A 22,693-nucleotide genomic window follows, 5' to 3' on the forward strand; every position below is an offset into this window, starting at 1 on the left:
AAACAGATACTGCAGTAATTTTGTAATGTTGATATAATAAAGGATTATAAATTTTACCATAAATAAATATCATATCTCATTTTATGTCATATAAAATAAATTATTAACTCCAGCGTCTAAACATTTTTATTTCTAAATATAGAATCATTCAAAATATTATAAAGTAACATTACTACCAATTAAAGTTAAAATATGATTTATTCCCATTTACAACAAGAATAAAAAAAATAATGTTTTTTTATAGCAGAACATGCTAATACATTTTAGTATCTAATATTTATTATTTATATGGCAACTTAGTAATTCAAATGTCGCTGTCTTTATAATCTGTATGTCTTTTTAGATTCGATTCTTTGCCGTGTCGTTTCGGGTACGTTAATAAATCCGTAAAAATCTCAATAGGCGGCTTGTTATACTATTCCTTAAGTTTATATTACAATTAATAATTCGTAGACTTTATAGTAACATGATTATTTTCCGGATATACATGATTTACAATCGCTATTTTCGTCGCGGCAACTTGACGTTTAGCATGCATAGTTTGTTAACCTAATGTTTTCGTAACTGTGGAATATAACGTGGTTATTTTGCGTTCACAGCGAGGGATACCAGTATGAAGTACAATAAGCTGGTAACGTCCTCCAGGAGGAAAAACAGGAAGAGGCATTTCAGTGCTCCTTCCCACATCCGAAGAGTGCTGATGTCTGCACCACTCTCAAAGGAGCTTAAACAAAAATTCAATGTTAAGTCTATGCCAATCCGCAAGGACGATGAAGTACAGGTAACTTAAAACACTAAACATTCTTTATTGTTTATAATTATCTATCTTAGTATTCTTGTTATACCGCCATATAAACTTAGGAGGTTAGCATTCTAAATTGCTTTAAATTCATTTCTGTTAATTTAAGTTTAAATCGTGTGCAAAATGAGTATCAATATTATAAGACATTGTCAACAATTAAACTATATTGATATCATTATATACATGTGGCCATTATTCAATACAAATAGTATGGTTACATGTATACACCTGTTAAAATAACATGACTTATGAATCAATAATCTATTTCATTCATAATATGCTATTTATATGATGATACAAACCATTCACAGACTGTACTGTATAGTATACTCTAAATGTTTAGCGCTTCAGGTTTTCTGTAGTGCTTTCATGAAGAGCATACAAACGTACACCATGGTTCAAAAATTGGCTCTGATACCATATTCGCGAATAATATATACAAGCTATAATTATTTCTTGGTCTAATAAATTGGTAATTGTTTCAGGTAGTACGTGGACATTACAAAGGCCAACAGATCGGTAAAGTAGTTCAGGTGTACCGTAAAAAGTTTGTCGTCTACATCGAGAGGATCCAGAGAGAAAAGGCCAACGGTGCCACCGCATATGTTGGCATCCATCCATCAAAGGTCAGTATTATTTCATTCAGATACCATAAATACCTAAACTTATTTCCATATAATTAAATAGAAACCACATATTATATTTGTTATATACATTAATTATAATGATGATATATTATTACTAAGACTTTGTTGATTGTTAATTTGGCGTGCCAGATTATCATAGACATTGTTTGTGCGGAGACACTTCCATGGCTCTGATATTAATTACCACAACCATATCTGTACTTAAACAAAAACATGTATTAAAAATTATAAAATTTCCAGTGTGTTATCGTCAAACTGAAGATGAACAAAGATCGTAAGGCGATACTCGATCGCAGATCAAAGGGTAGACACCTGGCCACTGGAGGCGGAAAGGGAAAATACACTGAGGAACAAGCTACAGCTATGGAGACCTCGTGAACATAGATTTAAGAAATACAAAACATAAAACTCAGATATGCTTTTTATTTAACGATTATTTAAGGATTTTTAAGAATAGAAATGACATATTTTTGCTTATAATAAACTATGCACATGTGTTTATACCCTTGAATTAATTCACATATAGTTTTCATCAAGTATTTTCTAACGAGTAAAGAATTTACAATATATATATTTTATTATGCATATTCACTGAAATCTTGCTACTTTAAAAGTTATTAATAAAATCTATGGATTTCATATTTATATTGGTTAAAATTATAACTTTGATTTGATATTATAGTTGAATAAACTGACTGGTACAACTTACGTTACATACCACTAACAAAAAATAACGAAAATGGCGCCATCCGTGCAGTACTTATACTAAAATCCTCGCACTTATTTTAATGATTGATTATAATAATAAATTATTGTTCCTGTGGATATTGCCCGGATACAATTGTGGGAACGTGATACTAAATTTAAGTTATGTAGTAAACATATAAATAACTATTTGTAATTACTTATAATTGACTATAGTACTTAACCTATGTTAATTTCGTAATGGCAACGTTTGGGTGGCGATCAATGCTCTAGCCTTCTCCGTGTGAGAAGAGGCCTTTGCTCAGCAGTGGGCTTCGATAGGCTGATGATGACGATGATGAACGTTTGGGTATCAACTTGTATTTGAAAGCTATAAATACTGGCTTCCGCCATTTTGTTGGTCATTGGTAGAATAAACGCCGAACATAACAATCAAGACTGAAACTTTACCTCGAACAACATATTCGAAAATTCTATCAACTTCAATAAATTCTTTAAATAGTGCAAAATGCAATAAAGAAGATTTTTGTATCGCATATCAGTTCCTTACTTTTATAATAGCAGCTTGTACTAATAACTTAAATTCCAAAATACAGTAATCCCCCCTATTACACGGTATATTTGTTCCGCGTTATAGGAAAACGCGTTGTACGAAAATTCTCATAAAACGCGCTCGTATGACCTCGTATAACGCGTTATATACAAATGATTCACGTTTAACTTTTCTTGTTAAAGAGGGTTTAAATCGAATATTAAGGAAAAACTATGTTATGAACGAAATATATGCGTTTTATTAAAATCAAACCAAGAACATTTGGGAATCCCCGTGTTATATCGGGAAAACACGTGTTATACGAGGGACATGAAATCGCGTTATAAGAGTACCGTGTTATAGGGGGGATTATGTACTTGATTTTAAGACTACACTAAATTAGTTCTATAAGCCACAAGCTCAGCTCAGCATGCTGGGATTTGGAAGTTTGACGAAACCAATTTATATGAATGTATCTCATCAGGCCACCATCTTTAAGTTAATAAACACCCTTATCACAAGTTTTTCAATACTACTTACGGACAGTTTCAAGTCTTTGAAATATAATTATTTACACATGAAAGTGTCAATGTGGGTTTATGACCGAACTAGATAATCTCCGACAATAGTTCTGTCAGTGATACATTCAAATATTGTCGAAGCAGGTTTCTTTGATGAAATTTTTTGTATGACATCAATGTCCTGTGTATATATATATATATATATATATATATACACACGTTTACATATTTTGTACGTTCGGAAGTTGATTTTATTTAGTCAGTAAATAACGCATGATGTATTAAAATAAAAAAGATACTGTTTTTTTGCTTAAATTATTTATATTTATTTCTGAATTGCATATAAATCTGTGGACTTTCTGTTACAATAGTTATCTCGACTGACATCTTTGTATAAAACGCTAAAACATGTACGGCATTGTACCCGAACACCAGTCAACACTCGCCCCAAACAGAAAATTCACACGCAATAATTTACATACTAAACTTATATTCTCTTTAGAAATTATACTATTTAAAAATACAATCTAAATTTAAGGTACTTAGATCACCTAAGATTTGCACACACACACGCTCACCGAGCTTAGACACAACAACAAGTTCATCCTTGTACGGAAAACATTCAACAAGATGTACGGTCTGGCGTATTCCAATAATATTTATCGAATACAAGTGATTCAACAAACAGAGCTGCGTCGTCCGATGTCCAAAACGTTCACCGGGCCCCGTCCACCGCACGCCCATGCTCTCATAGTGTACATAATTCTATTACATTTCACTAAACAATGAACATTTCCAAACAATCATTTGGTATACAAACGTGTCCCCACTAAAATGATTGGTCCGAACAGATAGACTTAGAATTTGATTCGTCAAATACATGCGCTTTAAATATACCGATTTAAAAAATAACCACAATTCATATCAAAATAATGTATTACCAAGCGACATCTGATGATATATATTTCTGTCACCGTTTTCCGATGCTTTGTACTAAATATACAATAATTTCCAATCCATTAAAAACGTTATTACTAAATTTTTTAGAATTTTTATTATTAACCTTATACAAAATAAAGAAAATGAAACTTATTAAACTATTGCTTATTTTATGAACGAGGTGAAAAAACCCCGAACCCACTAACACCGAATGATGGAACGACAATAATCGAGTCGTCCCAACATCCAAAATATATGATAATATATGTATTTAATTATTTATATATATATATTTACATTGCTTGTTAATACATAAAACAATTCATAATGTATTTGTGATGTCAAATCCTAGTTTGCAACAACATATAAGACACATTTTAGGTCATAGTTGATAATCCTACTGAATGTAAATTGACGGACACCAAAGACTTACTAGTTTATTAAATTCTTATTTATCACTATTACAACGGGAACCATATAAAATGTTCACTCTCATTAAAATACTAAATGTATGAACCTTGTGCTATCGTTGTTTCCAAATTATTAATTTCTTATATAAGAATTTACTTAATTTTAAGAATGATTTCAATAATTTTCGTTATAAACATTTTTAAAAAAAGTTACCAGTAATGAAAAATATATATAAAAAAAAAGTAAACGAGTTATATCGCCACAAAATGCAGTCAACAGACAAAAAAAAAAGGTATGTACAGTATTCACTTATTATAATTTAACACATCGTTTTATTGGTGACAATAATTAATAATTTTCATATATATAACTTCCTATGAATCTTTTAAAAACGTCAGTGCAATAAAGATATATAAATGTACTCTATTATTGTTATTTAAACCACATGTATATAAAGTCATGAAGGAAAACACAATAAAAGGGCCTAATTTATTATTATGGCAATACTTTAACATCCAGAACGATCGTGGTTAGTGAATAAAATAAACCGGTAAAACTTTCTGTCCTCACAAATTAACTGTATAACATAATGAAAAAAAAAGTAATCAAGGAAACTTTACAGAAACACCATTAAAATATCATAACAAAAATATAACTTTCTTTGCAGTATGTTGTGGCAGCATTCAGTCCTTTCGTTAACATTAAACTGTGATTATTCACGTCAAGACAATAGAATTACATCATAAATTTCAGACACTATTTATATTCCATAAAACTTAATAGCTCACCATACAAATACCAATTTTATTTTAACTAAAACAGTTTTAGTTTTGAGAGACTGGTTGAATAATTATTAGGAAAATATTTTTTATAGCGACACAGATAACACAAAAATAATTTCGACAATTTAATGGAACCTAAAGCCTTGACGTCAATCAAATACAGTTGGATGACAGCAGATTTAGTATTCACTAGCTGTCATCGTCTATGTGCGAACAGCGGTCACTTGTCTCTCGGTAGCTGCAGTCTCTAAACTGGCAGCTGTCATCGGTACTTTGACAGCTGTCGTCGGTACTCTGACAGCTGTCATCCGTGAGCTGACAGCTGTTGTGACGGCCGTTTTGACAGCTGTCACGGAGGCAGAGTTCGTGTTATTTCGGCAAACGGCGAGATCTGCCGGTCTTGCCTGATGATGTCGATGGGACTGGCACTATAGGTGACGCCTTGTTCTCTGAAATAAAGCAATAAGTGAAAAACAATGACAAAATAAATTATACTAAAAAAATACATTTTCTGGTTTTTAGGACACAATATGACATCAATTCCTAACAAATATAAAACTTTAATTTCTTGGCAAAGTTAAGAGTATTGTCAATTTTGGTTTATATAAAAAAAGTTTGTCAATCTGCCTTAAATATTAGTTGTATATATATAATTAAGATGTCAGTTAGTTAAAATCATTGACTATATGAAAAAAAATCCTTAAATGGGTATGTACATACAGTCAGAATACATTACAAAGTATAAAAACTAGCACAAAGAGTCCAGTTTTAAAGTTAAAGGAAATATCTAGTGGACGATTTTAATGAAAACCTTTAGTAGCCCGTCGTCCTCTCGGTGTGGCAGTCGGAGTATCTATTTTCGTCTGCTTCACTGTAGTTCTCTTTGGAGGAGTCTTCTTTGATTTCTCACTCAAAGCTGTAGCGGTCTGAAAATTTAAATTATTGATATAGCAACACCTCTCTACACATTTTTTTTATAACACTCACTCATTACTCTTTAAAAGTTAATTAAATTTTATCATTACAATAAGTTCCCAAATCATGCAGTTACATGCTAGAAAAAATATACTTGAAAAACCTGCAAATCACCAAAAAATTAAATTATATAAAACATTAAATAAATAATAAAAAAAAAAATAATTAAAACAACACAAAAAGCAAGCAATGATAGATGAAAGTGAATGAAACATAGTTGTTTAGAATATTGCACAAATACAGTATCAGAATACTCTCGTTTTATTTCCTTGTGTCCAAAAATTACCAAAAAAAAAAAAAAATCGTTATTTATGAATAAAGTTTAGTTTACATCCTCAGTTAACTCTGCAAATATTACTCTATTTAAATATTTATCACTTACAGACTTGATAACATACAATTTCATTTGTACGTTAATATTGAACAAAAATAATAAGACCTGCGTCTGTTACAATTTTTAGTACAACTGTATGGATGATTGTGAATTGCGATGGTTCATGAAATAATAGAAATAAATACCTCGACCCATACAACTGACATCGTATTCTTAACTTTCATTGCATGCACAGTTTATATAAGTACACTCATCCATTCAAATCCATTCACTAACTAACTCGGCCCGGTCCGCTTTGCTTGTTACATATTTAATGGTAATTTCAATTAAATTATCAAAACCAGTTGATTCAAGATTAGCTCGAGACAAGTAACAATAATTAGGCTCTTAAAATAAACGCAGCAAAACAATATCTAACAACGATAGCTTTGAAAATAATATTATAATAGCCTCAGAGTATTAAATAAACGGAATCCAAGTCAAAATAAAAAATTAAAAAAAATAATAATCTTGAATCAACTGTCATCTGTCAATCAACAAACGTCACTGTCAAAGCTTCGCGGCCTCACACGCCTAGCTCACGTATGTAGTAGATGGCGGCAGATACGTACATTTCTATATATCCGTCGTACTATGCCTACCTTGCTAGAGGTCGCCACTGTGGGCGTACTACCTAAAGATTTTCGTTTTTGCGTTTTTGGAGCGGATTTCGCTTTGCGGACGCTTTTCGGACTGCGTTTTGGCATCGTTCGCGCCTTTTTGCTAGGCGTCGCCTCTTCCTTCTAACAGGAAAACATAATGAAAGTGTAGACTATAATATATCTTCATACTAATGAAAATAACTTCTCTTGCAAATATAATTCCAGAGTTAGAAGTGTGCATTTTAACTGGCTTTGTGACCATAAATATTTTCTGTTTAAGAATATTTGTGCATAAGCAGGCTGAAGTGAAATTTAGTAATTTACAATTACCATTCAGTTTTAGGTTAGAAGTTTTAAACCATATCTACACCGTAAAGTGTGAGAGATAGTTGTTTCTGACTATGTTTTAATATTATCTCGTGGGTTACTCACTGCAGTCTCGGTAGCGTCACTCGGGGAACTTTTTGAGCTGTTTCTTTTACGCGATTTCTTCTCCAACTGCGATTCGTCCGTATACAATGACAGGTCCACTGGAAAGTCATTTAAACACATATTATATTTGCCTGTTAGGTACATTTAATATATTGATAGTTAATTTTGTTAATGTTCAATGGCAAAATGACGGGAAAAATATAAAACTTTTCTTGAAAGGAACTAAGACGTACTCAAAAGTAAAAAAATTGCTATAGTAATTATAATTTTTTTTTTTGTACTACATATCCTATAGAGAGCATTATGAAAGTTGGTTCCAGGAAGATAATGTGTCTTTTTTGTCCAAGGGCATCAGGAAGATTACTTTAATTAAACTGAAAAATTCATCTATAAAGGCGAATGTCACCACAACCTGTTCTCAAGAATGCCTAACTAATCAATCATTATGACGAAATGTGACGCATCCCGAATTAGTTATTTGATGTACTAATTGTAGGACAGCTCAAATTTGGATGGCTGGTGCCATTAAAGATATCTTCTCTGGTCTGATCAGATCAGCACTTGAATGCAAGGAACAGCATTGAAGATAACATAATTAAAACACCACCTTTTCAAAGTTGTGAACTGTCAGATAATATAGTCGTTTAAACTTCACTCAATGCAAGGACTTCCAAGGTCTAAAGACGAGAAAGTACACGAAAGAAACTCTCAACTCTTATGAACAGTGGTTCATAAGGAGTGCCTTATGAATGGAAAATATCTTTAAAGTAGCAAAGAGGAGTGGAGTGGAGTAAACGAGACACATCAATCCTTCCTTCAGAGCATACATAGACGCAAAGAAACTATAGCCCAGGATGTTTTTCATTATACACCAGTGTCATTACTTGTAAGGTAAAGTTTTAGGGTATTATACTCAAAGCATTATTTGCTAAGTATATTTTGAGCGTCGAAAGGATAGATTCCGGAGCAGTAAAATCAAATATAAGCAAAAGCATATTAAGTCCATTTTCAGAGCGCGTTTTAGGTGCTAAATAAATATTCTGTATCGTAATACAGATCGAGAGGAACAAGAAACTGAGAGATCTACATGATAAGACAAACAGATTTCTACCATGGCCGCATGACAGTGCCATACCATTGACATAATTTTTGTAGAATATAATGTTTTAACTCTTATTTTCTATTAATTAAAGACAAGCATCATATTCTGTAACCAAATAAATTCCCACTGCTGTATTGTATACAAGTGTTTTGTTACGTGAACTAAACAAATTTTGAAGGACATTAAACTGAATGGAGAAAATAGTTATTTCTGGCAATTGAACTATTGGCCTTACACAGAATATGACGATTAGCACACTGAGATAAAACAATACTTATATAAAAAGATTTATCACAAAACGGCCGGAAATAGTTAGTAATTCCAATGAAGTCTTGTGGAAAATCAAATATCATGACCTCTGGGTTTCTCATATTTAATAATTAAAAGCTTTTACTGGAATTTGGGCAGCAAAATCAGGTGTAAAAAAAAATTGTCACGGACATCTTTTACTCCTAAACAGATATGAATCTATTTATAAAGATAAAACGACCCAAAGTATCAAAATGAGGTCAAACCAAAAGTAAATCATCATATTTCGAGCAGATCAAAGACCTTAGTTCTGGCAAATTAAAAAAGACCTTATATCACTATATTTACTTTATATGGGATGGCTAAACCAGAATCTCAATAAGCCCTAGGAGATGCACCTTCATATTTTTCGCTTCAATCGAAAAAAGCTATCGATGTCAGTTAAGTTAAACGACCTTAGCGTTTCGTTACGGAACCATTTTTTCGACGTTCTTTGGAAATAGAAATTGGTTGTCCAAACTATTTTTTTGATAAAAGCCGCCCCAGATAGCTAGGCTATCTAACAACAAAAACCTCGACTCGATAGGACATACGGTTGCCGAGATTATCTCCGTGGATGAATGACCTTATTCCCGACTACAGCATTCCACTGGCTTCACACAAAATGTGATAGTTTTTACTAAATAAACCGCCTCTAGGGCTCAAAATGCTAAATTGCCCACCTCTTTCAAACTATCAAGGACAGACAGTATTTTTGATACAAAGACCCTTCTATATATTACGTACAACCATCAGGATGTTCTTCAGTGAGAAGCAGACAGTTGTCCCCGCGCTCCGCCCCCAGCGCCCTCTGCAGTATAGACTGAGCTCTTTCACGTTCCGCAGCCCTCAGTATTTGAGCTCCTCCGCTCGCACGAGACAGCGATAAAGTCGTCAATACGCACTCCATGTCTGTAATATATATATTTTATATGAGAACTAATGTACGACTAAGTATATAGAAACATTTAATCAATTACTAACAAATTAATTACAAAATTATTATAAAGCGGTCTTAGCGACAATACTAAGCCTATCTTGTAAGGTCAGTTAGTAAAATTGATATTATATAGTAACAATAATAATGCTAGTTCCAGAATTAACAAGAAATTAAATGAAATACATATTTTAAATTATAATGAATAATAACATATATATATATAAGCTTTAATGTACCAGTAACGTCATAAAAATCCGGCTTGTACGTCTCTCCAGTGGAATCAGATTTGTCCTGTGAGAGCCAACGTATTTTGATTTTTCTCGTCGTCCGGTAAACATTTTGCACGGCCTGACACACATAGAAGCCTCCTTCTGCATTACGTACAGCCAAGTATTCGTTTCTGTGAAAAATAAAAAAAAGGCATGTTTTAAAGTACTTATCTTAAACATTAATTTATAACGAGCATTCCTATTAATGAATATTCTACCATTATGAAGAAAATAAAAGTTTAATATAAAATTCTGTGACATTAGAAATTTTAAATAAGAATGCATACCTTCACTATCATACTTTGTTTTTCCTATAAATATGTTATCAGTAGCTCAAGGTTATTTCACCAATATTAAATTTTATGTTTTTTTTTTTTAATTCTAGTAAACCACACCAATGCATGATGTGTTCAACTTTCATTAATACCTCAACCTTTTTACAGATTTAAAAAATTCTTGGTCAGTCTTATAATATCCGATTTTCATATAATAAAATTAATTTCATAGACTATGTAGTGACTTAACATACTTGTAGAATACAATGAGTTTGTCATCGTTCTGCTTTGTCGGTGTGGAACGTCCAGCTGAAGCTGATAGTTTAGTCGCCATCGCTATTTCAGGAGTCGGTGACTGGTAGAGCTGAACCTAGAAGTAAATAATACTATAATTAATAAACTTCAACAATGAGATTCTGTATTGTTACCTAAGTTTGGAATGCTAAACTGAGTACAGACAGTTCAAGAGTAATGACAGGTATATAAAAGAACTGGCAACTATTAGTTTGTTAACACGTACTAATGGTAAGGCAATCAACATTTAGAACACATTCATTGCCCCTTTATTTGGTATCTTTAAGATAATTTTCGCATTTTTAAATTTGTTGAGAGTTCATGCGTATTATGTTTTATACATGAACATGTGGTATTCATGAACTAAAAATATTCCAGTGATATAAATTATTTCTCATACTTATTGTAATTTCATTGATAATATGTTGTAATAAATAACTTGTTACAACATATTTGTTCAGTCATACATTATATATAATGTAGAAAAAAACGCTATTAAAATTATGTATGCACAGATATAAGACTTAAAGAAAAGGAACGGTCAAATATGTTTATGTACTGATATCTAAAGCATTAAGCATTTGTTTATACAGTCATTAGAATTAGTATTGTAAATACCATAAACAATTTGTAAACTTTTAATTTAAGGTTATAAGGTAGGAAGTATGAAGGTTGGATAGGAAGTTTCTACTATATTTTACCATAGATTTTAGGAAATTAAAATCTATTGTCTTCTTACCTTAGTCCTATTCCTCTTAGTTCTTGTGTCTGGAGTGTTGTCACCTTCAGCTACTTTTTTGGCTGGAGTAGCTTCTTTCTCGGAAACCTGCCTCCTTTTCCTCATAGGTGGCGTCACTGTTGCCAATTTTAGTGTTGGTTTAGATGTTTTTGGCTCAGTTTTAGCTGCATTTGCCTTTGCATCAGGTTTGTTTTCCACCTTTTCATCTTTTACTGCTTTTTCTACCTCTGGTTCTTTGGGGGACTCTGGTTTCTTTTCTGGTTTCTCCTCTACTTCGGGAGCTGGTTTCTCAACTTCTTCTTCTTTGCTTTCTTCTTTAACAGGTTCAACCTTTGCGCTTTCACTCTCAACTTCTGGCTGAGGTGTAGAAGGTTTCTCTTGAGCCTGGTTCTCATTTGCTGATTCAGGGACAGGTTTGCTATCACTCTGTGTTGGTGCTACATCAGCTGTTGGTGACGATTTTAATTCCGTCGGTTTTGATGGTGACTTTTCTGGTGGTTCATTGGCAGTGGCTACTTTAGGTTGAACCGGACTATCTGTTTGGCTGACTGGATTTGACGGTTCAGGCTTCGGTGGAGTGCTGGCTGGCTTTTCAGGTGGTTTGGTTGTACTTGGTGAGGTTTTAGCTATATCTTGCTTGTCTTGTTTCTGTTCAGGGTTTTGAGGCTTTAATGCAACTGGTGCACTTGACCCTGATTTCGGGGACTCTACTGTACCATTCGCCGTTCCTGTCGAATCCGGCTCCTTTTTCTCTGGTGTTCTGGTTAAGGCTAAGGGCTGAGATGGGGTAGCTTTGCTCTCTTGGACTAAGCTGAGTGGAGAACTAGTAGTAGCACTTTTACTTGGACTAACTGCGATATTCGCTGGGGTCACTGAGTTTTGTGTAACGTGAGATAAGTTTCCATGGTGGCTCATGTTCTGTGCCATCTGAGCCATGTTAGCAGACACGGGTGCCATGGAGGGCGCTGCGTGTGAGGGAAGCTGTGGCACTATGACGTGATGCACTAGGTTCTGACCAACCAGGTTATTTGATCCGTGATGCAGAGAGTTTTGCGCGCCTTGGGGCAGTCCTACTGCGTGGTTGGCGGTCGCAACATTCCCCTTAGCGGGACTCGACTGGCCGGCAGCTTGAGGAACCCCAGGTTGGGGCAACACTGGTTTTAAAGCAGAGTTCATATCAACTTAAAACTCACTTGCTTCACCGTAGTTAAAGCTGAAACATAAAGACTGTATTTACACTGTTGTTGATGCAACTTAGAACTCTACGATGTCTTTGACCCAAAACAATAATTCATACATAATACGACTTGTATCTATGTATAAGCGTACGCGCGCAAGAACGCCGCCAAGGTAAATTCTATCCGTTTTATAACACTTTCAACAATGTCCCGCGTTAAAAACCAAAATTATAAAGTTCTAACATTACCACTAATACAATTGATGGAAAATGCTCATGAAATCGCAGTATCGGGAGCGCGGTAGAGATAGCCGCAAAAAATATGCGTTGCTATAGCTAAGAAACTTCCGCAAGATCGAGATCCTGCCGTCAGTGCTGATTGGAATATAAAAGTCATCAAATTATAAGAACAAGCACATGACCTCACTCGCGACGTAATTTATCCATGGTAAACGTTTTTAAACACAAATTAGCATACACGAAATACACTTAAGTCATCGAAATCTTTCAACAAGTATTATGCACAGTAGTTTAGAGATGGCGTCGGCTAAACGCGCATGCGCCACCCTCTTTTCTAACAGCCAATAACATTTTAGTGAAATACGAAGTTTCGACGATGTCTGTCGAATATGTTTTGTCCTCTTTTTTCATTATGACACATTTGCTTGTCTCTTTCTTACCTATTAATACTACCGAAGCGTTCAGTTACAATTTTTAAATAAGATGCCTGACTAATTGAATTCAAACAACCTACAAAATAAAAATTCAACGAAACCATCCATATAAACCAAATAGTTCTAAATATTATTAATTATTAATAATTTGTAGAAAAGAGTTTTCTTTATTATTATAATGAATATCAATTCATTTTAATTTAGGATAAAAACGCCCATTATATACTACTATTGTTCATTCACATTTGACATAATATACATATATTCAAGCCATTTTATTTTTTACAAATATTAGACATTGTATTTATAAAATTAGTGAATTAATTTCTGAAATGAATAAACAGTCTGTTTAAAAAAAAAACTTCGTTTATATTTCAGTGATTATATCTATTCGTATATAAAATTTTACCACATGTATTTTTAAATTATAAATAATAGTTATATTATTGTTTATTTTGTATTTTAGTTGTGTTAAAATGATGATATTATGTTTTAACAGAAAATTATAAGTTTCGAACAGAAATTTATGAATATAATTTCTCTTCTGGCACCTAACCTAATTTGTTTTTAATTATATCTTAATTTAATCGATGATAAATTTGATATACTCAAGAGATTTCTTACCGTAAACATCGGCTCATATTTGGTTACGCAAATACAACTACATCTCTATAATTCATGCAAATTTCAATTGTGTACCCATGCGCTATTATTAGGATGTACATGGTTCCTTCTCTTTTGCTATGAATTATTTCGTTCAAAGAGGATTTGTATTTGAAGGAACAATTGGAATTTATTTGAAATTCAGAGCGCCGGGTTTACCAGTTTCTTTAAATTTCTTTATAGCACCACTTCCGTTATACAAAAGATTTAAAACAACCTTTATTGTACGTTATTTTAAAATATGGTAGGTACTCTTTTCTTTAAGCAACAATAAAAAATAATATATTTGCTGTATTTTTTGCTAAAATTAATATTGTTTAGTTTGATAATTTGTTTTTATTATGCATTATTATTTCTTATTGTTTATATCACCAAGACCTACTGCTTTCCTCTGTTTTATATATTTATATATATTATCCTTACGTTGTCTGGAAGAGACAAAATAAGTTTTATCAAGTTTTTTCTGTATCTTTTATCCTTTTTTTTATTTTTCTGTGGTGTGAGAATTTTTGGATTTGTAAATTATATTATAAATTATATTTATTCTGTCTGGATTTGACATTGACGGTCTTCACATTCCCGGTCATGAGAGTTAACTTGTTAAGACATAGGTACCTACTTACTTACCAACTCCAAAAGAGTGTATATTAATTTGTTTTAACTCTTAAATAATTAGTAAAAGACGCAATTAGAGCCATCCTTAGTTTTTAATCGTGGATTATATCTTTCACTTCTTTCAATAATGGCAAGTACATATAGTTATAGTAAATATTTTAGCATATCTATTATTTTTTATTTTTATTTTGCGATACTATAATTTTATGTATTTCAGGACGTATTAACAAGACCTGCTGAGGAGTTCGGTAACGATGAAACCCTCGAACATCTGTGGGCTGCTAGAGCTATGGAACATAGTGATATTTATTTCAATGTAGGTTATATTTCAATTTTTTTTTGTTACTACTTCATTAGAAATTCTATTGTTTTATTTGTTTTGTGATTTATTTCAATATTATAACTAAATAAAAAAGTTAAATAAAGAAACGAATTCTAAAAGCTCAGGCAATTAATTTTCAAACTAATAATTTCCAGGTGCTCTGTTCTGTGGACACAAGATGGCTTAGGTTGACTCCGCATGATGATCTGATATATACCCATTTTAGACAAGATTTTCCTGACCTTGATGTCTCCTACATAAAGGAAAACGAGATCAAGAATAATGTTAATAAAGCAAGGTGGCGTCTATTTTGTGAAAAGTTTAAAACAATTGTAGAAGACTACAGTTTCGGTACTTTAATGCGTGCTGACACTAAAGGTGATTATTCGGAACAGAATACCATTTTAGTGCCTCGTGTACAGTTTTATGCTATAGAAATTGCCAGAAATAGAGAAGGTATGAATAATGAAGTGAAAAAGCATTACAAATGTGCGTCCAAGGCCCACATGGAAATTCACAATAAAAGTGAAGTCGCTGCATAAATCGGCTTCCTGTTCGAACTATCTACTGTGAATTAAAATCAATGTAGGCTTAAATTCACTAATCGGAAACATAATTTGTACCCATAAAATTAAAGGCAGCTTTAAGACAATAAAACTGGTGCATGTCGATGTAATAATTTGCTATAATCCTCATTTTTTTATATAAGTTGCGGGTCTAGTACATCATGTATAACATAAATTTCATTGTATCACTTGTTCCTATGTACATCTGAATGATTATTCAGTATGACACAAAAAAATATTGTTATTTAGTGAAATATAAAACCTGCCATTTGTTAGTAGATTAAGCCAATGTATATGTTAAAATATCTTTAATCAAATGTGCTATAAATGAATGAGGTGCTCAATTTCTCATACATTTTGATATAAATTTTCTTTTTACCAACTCAGTATGATGTTCATTACTAATAACTTGTATTTATTTGAATAGAATTTTCATGGGATGTTATCATAATTCTGACAAAATAAAAGGTCTTTTTCACAAAATATTTTGTACTGTTTTTATTTATTTTCAGGACTTCGGAATACATAGTCTTTTTTGTTACAACATCTATAACATGATAATCTTAAAATTAATAACTAGACATTCAGAAGTAAAATGATTATTCATCGTCAATAGTTTCCAGAGGATATTCGGTCATGATGAGACCTCGGCTCCATAAAGCGTCTGATATTTGAATCTTATCAGAATCACTTGGAATATCAAGGTTCTCAACAGAAACATATTCAGGGTATGTGGTTATGAGGGTTTCGATAGCTGGGGCCAAATCTTCTTCGATTTCCAGGAACGGCAGCTCAGCTCCATGATATTCTAAAGCGTTTTCAGCATAATAATACAACTTGATACGTTCCTCGGAAACAATTCTTAGAATATTCTTACGGAGTAGTCTTATCCTTGTGTCGAGACCGATTTCAACTCTGTTGGTAACTTTACCGTTTTCTATCATAACATCAGAGTCACCAAATACAGTGACAGCTTTTTCGAAATCGCTTAAGACGGGAGGTAATGCATCTTGTTGGAATTTTTTATTCATCTGATCGACAGCTTCGTCTATTGGTAAGTAATCTTTGATCTTGTTAAATAGTCTCTTTACAATCTCTTCCATTTCTGCTTTTCGTGGAGTGTTAGTATCGGAGTGGACCAAACCAAAATGGTCGTAAATATCGAGAGGCAAACCTTCCCTGAATTCTATATTTTCATTTATGGCAATTTGTAGAGCCGCTGGAATCATTTTTTCGAGCAGATCTGCCCAGGCATGCTTTTGATACATGCTGATTGTAACATGAAGTGAGTGTTCACCATCAATTGTCACCCCTTGATGGATGTAGCCTCTCGGGAAATATAACATGTCCCCAGCTTCTAAAACGACTTCCAAAACTGGTTCCCCAATTTCGCTCTCATCGAAATTTTTTGATGGCACCCGAGGCAATATCTCGCTCTCATCCCTGGGTTTATAAATGCGCCAATGCTTTTTACCTTCTGTCTGCAATATGAAAGCCTCTATGTCATCATAGTGTGGTGCAAAACCTTGGCTGTCTGGTGGTGTCAAATAAGCATTTGCCCCAACAAAGGAATTAAAGAACTCCTGAAGTGTTGCATTCAATAAATGCAATTGCGGTACATATGTTTGAGGGTTCAATAGCCTTATGCTGCAGCCATTTAAGTAGAAGTCCCAGACGAGGTGTGGATTAGCCCGACCTTCAGGGTTGTGAGTTTCTCGTTTGCCGTCTACATATGATGTAATATCAATATTCTTTGTAAATTGAATATTTTCTGTCCTCAGCATGTTATCAATAACTGGAGTTGAGATTACATCTTTGTAGTAGTCGGGTTTCTTCCGAGCAATATGCAAAGGTTTCTTCTCCCATATTTCTTTAAGAAATTCATTAGGATCAAATGGTGTGAGCATCCATGTGAAAACCTTAAGGCCTTCTTCCTTACTGTGAGTTGTGACTGGCGTAAACTCAAAACCATCACTACTTGAACATGAACATGCACTATCAACCTCCTGCTTTTCGAGTTTCGGTGCTGGCACAAGTTCTGGAACTTCTTCAATGATAGGTGGTTTGGGTATTTTCGTGGTCTGTTCTACTGTTATTTGGTTATTATTTGAGCTGGAGGATTCCATATTGGCAGCCTGACCATTCATTTCATTTTTGATCACTTGTTTTGATTTATTTTTTTTAAGAGATTTTTTCTTCACAATGTTCTTGGATTGCTTGAGTTTTTTCTGCTTTCGTTTGAGCTTCAAACTTATTTCTTTCATGGCATTTTCTTTCATGTTCTTAGCAGAGACATTTTTCGAGACCGGTCTTTTAACCTTCCTCTTTTTATTATTTGGTTTTTGTTTATTGTTTTTCTTGGACTGGTACACCGCAAAAGCAGAAACCGAGGGATCCATTTTTGATTCTGCGCAAGGTCTTAAACTCGTATTTATTTAATGAAGGTGTTTATTTACAACTTTTTCTCGAATAAATAGAACGGTCTTATGTCAGCTCTTGGCTTTGGATATCAGCTATATACAATTTTATTAACAAAGTCAATTGATGAACCATTACCGAGGCACTGATACAACAATATGAAGAAAACCGTCCGAGTATTGATTTTATTATGACATTAAAGGTTATACCGTAACGCCTAACCTCTATTAAAAAGATGCTTCAAAATTGACACATAACTTGCACTAGTATATTATGACAAAAATCAATAAATGTTTTGTCTATTTTTTTACAACATAATTCCGTATTTAATGCAGTTATATTAAATGGAAATATATTTACATATATTTTTTAAAAACATACCGATAGAAGAAATTTGGATCATATTTTTATGAATATCTATATTGTTTTAGTGGTATTGTATTTAATTTGATATTTTTGTTTGTTACTATAAGATTTATTAAGTAAAAATTGTAATAAATATTGTTTCTAAACTTTTTAGCCATAGAGAAAGAAGTTTTATTTTAAATAAATCCATTATAAGCAAAATGAAAATAAATTTATGTTTAAAATAAATCTTAAATACTATTTCCTTATCTTTAATTAAAAAAAAAATTAAGAGTTTTAATTGATACTTATTTTTATAATAATTGGTTTCAATGGTATTTGTTCCAAAGAATGATCCTTCCACAAAAACATTATTCTTTAAAATGCAATAGTTGCATATTAGTTATTTTTATTTCATTGAAGATTTTTTGTAGAAATAGGAAAAATAAACTATTAATTAAAATAATATTTGACAGTTACTGGTAATCCACGACACAAATAAATTACATGACCAATGAAAAAAAAAAATTGATTAATGTAACGAAGATTTATATTTATGTAAAATAAAACTTTTCAAAAGCACGAACAGCAATATATCATAATAACAAGTTTTCTATATTTTGTAACCTCTGACGTGAATGCTAATGTCAAGTCTGTCACAATTCCAACCTTAGTTGAGTCTTTGGAATTTATTCAGTAGTCGTTTGGAATCTGACGTTTGTATTAAAATAAAAAATATATATTTAATAATAGTAAAACGAACACCTAAATTTTTTGTACAATTTTCTTACAAAGAAAAAAAGATTGGTTTGTCTTTTAGTATTTTCGATGCGTTTTTTATATTTAAGGCATTTCATTAAAAACATATATATTAATTCTCTAATTTAATTTTAGTAATTAGAAAATAGGAATGATCATAAGATCAATAGTAGATAAGCTCATCAACTCTAAATATCGATAACAATATGCCGATTTAAGAAAACGATCGCTAATATTTACGCAATGCTAAGCAATATGTCGTGCTTCGGAAGATTTGGCCTTTCGATGCATTATTTAAAGACATAAGGCATCATTGATTTTAAAATTTTGTTCTTTTTTTATTCAAAGTAATATAAAAAAAATGTTCTTTTTTTATTAAAAGTAAAGGCCTTTGACTAAAATAAAAGCATAAACAAGTTCTTTGTTACTCGTTTGAAATTCAATGTAAAGTCCTACGCTTTGGATTAGAATAAAGGTATTTTTTATTTAAGTTTATATAACCTTTTAAGTACTTATATGTGTGTATTATTGTTTTCAATAATAAATGTTTCAATAAATAAGTATACGGAGATACAGTTTCAGACTTGATTTTGAATGTTCAGCTTTACTTCCAGTAATGTCCGACAAAATGGCTGAAATCAGTATTTATAGTTTCCAAATATAGGTTGATATTTAAAAGTTGCCATTACAAAATTACAATGGTTCAGTATTGTAATCAGTCATAAAAATAATTCTAAGAATTATAGTATATTATAATTAGTTCGGCATAGATGGCGCCACTTGCAACGTTTATGTATATTAATTGCTTATAGATTTTGAGCCGCTTGATGATATTACTAAATTATTGTTTTTATATACGGATTATCTCTCGGAAATGGTTCGTTGATTCATTTCTACTATTTCCTCTATATCCATAGTAGTAGTTTCGTTCTCTACCATTGGGGGTTATTTATTAATATATTAAAATACAATGTTTGAGCTACTTGGATCTTATATCACAGCCATATTTTTATGACGTCATCTTATCAAAGAATAGAGGCGCCTAAATCTGATTTTTTTAGTGGAAACAGTTATGGCCACTTCTTTTTGTATTCCATTATCTCGAACGCATTCTTAATATAAACAAAGGTTTCCGTTAATTTTACACTAACACCAAAAAAGAAAGAAAAACAAATCGAGTGCAAATTTTAATGCTTGCCAGTAATAGAGTCTTTAAAAGCATGTCCCAAAAGCATCACAACATTGATGACGAAAAATCTTTTATTGAAATATATTAATTACGTTTTATATTCTTAAAAAGATAGGTGGATAGTTTCCGTGTACGTGTGTATACCAATAAACTTCTAAACGGCTGAACCGATTTTAATGATTTTTTTTGTATGCATGTGGGTTGCACCTTAGATGGTTTAGATTTAGGTTATTTAAAACGAAAGGGCTGCAATGTACGTCATTACGAGTGTATGCTTGGTTTTAGTACTCTTTGTAAATATGTTTCTGAGTGCAATTCTGACGTTTACGTAAAGAGAGTCAAGGTAGAAACTAGTATAGTACAATTATGTATATTGTACAGCGTAGATAATATAACTGATAGACATTAAAATAATTATATACAATTATTAATAATTTTTCCTATATTTTTATTTTACAAGTATTTTGTATTTAATCTGTATTCATTGTTTTGACAGTTATGTGGTTGAAATAGTGCTGTTAGTATGGTAAATCGACTATAGGCTATCTCTTATCAGTTATGGCATTGTGTTTTTTCTTGTCATTACTAAAAATCCTCGTAATACACTAGTTAAAAACGAAACTACTTATAGTTTTTAATATTTTTACAACTTCAATAGTTTTTGATATTGTTTTAATACTTAAGTTTTGGATTAAAAAAAAAATTCAATATTTAAATCAAAATATATAACTTACTTGGTTTTCATTGTGACGCCATTAATTGAGTTTACTTCGATATGATAGTAATAATTTAAGAAGTACTTGCAAATCGTACTTTGTATTGTATATTAAATCTCAAATTTGTCATTTGCCTAATTTCATTACTAATTTTGACAGCTATCTGATAAAGGAGGTTTAATAGTTATAATCTATGCAACACATGATTATTTGGGAATCGAAATAAAAAAATATATATATCTTTAAAATATATATTACGGATCAGTTAGTTACCTTATTGTTATTAAAAACTAATAAATTATTCAGTATATATTAATGGTTATTTCTTCAACCTCTACGGTTTTTGAAATGTTCGTAAACCTCGTGTCCGGTACCAATAGCTCCAATCGCGCCCAAACCTTTTTTCTGTAAGAAAAATAATTAAATTACTTTAAATATTCTATTTAACAAAGTAACAAACAGATTTTTTGAACATATTTAATAAAGAACGATATTTGGCAATACTTACAATGACTCTTCCGCCTTTCCTGATGGCGCTTATTTTGCCAGGTTGTGGAGCAGAGAGCGCTCCTCCGAGGAGTGACATCAGGCTCAGAACGACTAGGAACAGACTGAACAGCTTCATATTGATGATATTACAACACGCTGTCTTCAACTCAACCAACGACTTCTATCGAATGATCTTAATCCGTAGTCCTTTGTATTTATATTCTTCCCCACTGTTTTCGTTTCTCATCGGGATTTTCTGAACCCCCTAAACATTTTAAACGTACAGTTTACCTCAACCACGGCGTGCGTAAATAATTATTGTGGTATAATATTTCCATTGTATATCTTAGTTCAGGTAACACGTGCTTCGTGTCTACAATACTAAAGTAGGTACTCATTAATACAGTTTGTGTTGTTGAGAATGAATGGTATTTCCGTCTTACGATCTCGTTCTTACGGTAGGTAAATTTAAATCAATAACATTTGAGTAATAATTACGAGTAACGACAACCTTTATGGTATTTTAAAATGTTTTAAAAAATGTTGTTTTTAAAATGATTTAGTAAAATAAGAACTAACTTTTCTCAAAATAAAAAAAATTTTTGGGATGCGTAGATGGAAATAATGTCAATTTTGATTTAATAAAACAGATAATAAAGAAGAATAGTTTTATGAATACATATTAACAAAATAAATAAAAATTATACAAATCTTTTGTTATCATAGTAAAATATTTGATGTTATTAAATAATAACAGGTAAAATACGTACTTAAATTTTTATTTATTTATGTATGTGTGTTCATTAGTACTCTTGAGGTTTACCAAATATGGTTTCTTGGTCAATAATATACGCACAAAAACCAGGTTTTTCCAGTTCTTGTGATGAACACACATATTTTTATATGAAACAATATCTAGTTTCAAGCTATTATATATATCTTCATATAAACTTGATCATAAAATATAGTTTTGGTAGCAACGTCCGCAATGCAATACTACACAGATGTTTCTCGAACTTGCGTCCAACAATTTCTTTAAGTCTGTTTACAGATACGATGAGATCATTTCCAAGGTAGGTACTTTAAATTTTAAACGTGCTAAATAAATAATCAACATCAAAAGTACGCGGTA

The 22,693-nt window shown here is 31.9% G+C and overlaps 4 protein-coding genes across 9 annotated transcripts; 2 read left to right on the forward strand and 2 right to left on the reverse strand.

Moving 5' to 3' along the window:
* The first annotated feature begins 292 nt into the window (after window positions 1–292).
* LOC116769672 (large ribosomal subunit protein uL24) lies at window positions 293–1,861 on the forward strand. The gene is made up of 4 exons (XM_032660830.2): window positions 293–370; window positions 600–781; window positions 1,288–1,428; window positions 1,690–1,861. The coding sequence occupies exons 2-4, from the start codon at window positions 614–616 to the stop codon at window positions 1,825–1,827; spliced, it is 447 nt and encodes a 148-aa protein (XP_032516721.1). The 5' UTR covers window positions 293–370; window positions 600–613; the 3' UTR covers window positions 1,828–1,861.
* Window positions 1,862–3,508: 1,647 nt separating this feature from the next.
* LOC116769408 (proteoglycan 4-like) lies at window positions 3,509–13,375 on the reverse strand. 6 transcript variants are annotated; one of them, XM_032660481.2, is made up of 9 exons: window positions 13,055–13,375; window positions 11,629–12,841; window positions 10,850–10,965; window positions 10,288–10,451; window positions 9,859–10,023; window positions 7,722–7,819; window positions 7,260–7,430; window positions 6,151–6,265; window positions 3,509–5,788 (listed from the first exon to the last, which is right to left on the reverse strand). In XM_032660481.2, the coding sequence occupies exons 2-9, from the start codon at window positions 12,802–12,804 to the stop codon at window positions 5,709–5,711; spliced, it is 2,085 nt and encodes a 694-aa protein (XP_032516372.2). In that variant the 5' UTR covers window positions 12,805–12,841; window positions 13,055–13,375; the 3' UTR covers window positions 3,509–5,708. The 6 variants fall into 6 exon arrangements, with proteins under 6 accessions (XP_032516372.2, XP_061378456.1, XP_061378455.1 ...); XM_061522472.1 differs by having other exon boundaries at window positions 11,629–12,782; window positions 13,055–13,374; XM_061522471.1 differs by having other exon boundaries at window positions 11,629–12,782; window positions 12,866–13,374.
* Window positions 13,376–14,700: 1,325 nt separating this feature from the next.
* On the forward strand, window positions 14,701–16,130 carry LOC116769434 (protein PBDC1). The gene is made up of 3 exons (XM_061522540.1): window positions 14,701–14,887; window positions 14,975–15,073; window positions 15,235–16,130. The coding sequence occupies exons 1-3, from the start codon at window positions 14,885–14,887 to the stop codon at window positions 15,619–15,621; spliced, it is 489 nt and encodes a 162-aa protein (XP_061378524.1). The 5' UTR covers window positions 14,701–14,884; the 3' UTR covers window positions 15,622–16,130.
* LOC116769433 (bifunctional lysine-specific demethylase and histidyl-hydroxylase NO66) lies at window positions 16,129–18,301 on the reverse strand. Its single transcript, XM_032660523.2, has one exon. The coding sequence runs from the start codon at window positions 18,042–18,044 to the stop codon at window positions 16,245–16,247; it is 1,800 nt and encodes a 599-aa protein (XP_032516414.2). The 5' UTR covers window positions 18,045–18,301; the 3' UTR covers window positions 16,129–16,244.
* Window positions 18,302–22,693: the final 4,392 nt, after the last annotated feature.

This window comes from Danaus plexippus, chromosome 14, assembly GCF_018135715.1.
Source record: "Danaus plexippus chromosome 14, MEX_DaPlex, whole genome shotgun sequence".
Taxonomy (NCBI): domain Eukaryota; kingdom Metazoa; phylum Arthropoda; class Insecta; order Lepidoptera; family Nymphalidae; genus Danaus; species Danaus plexippus.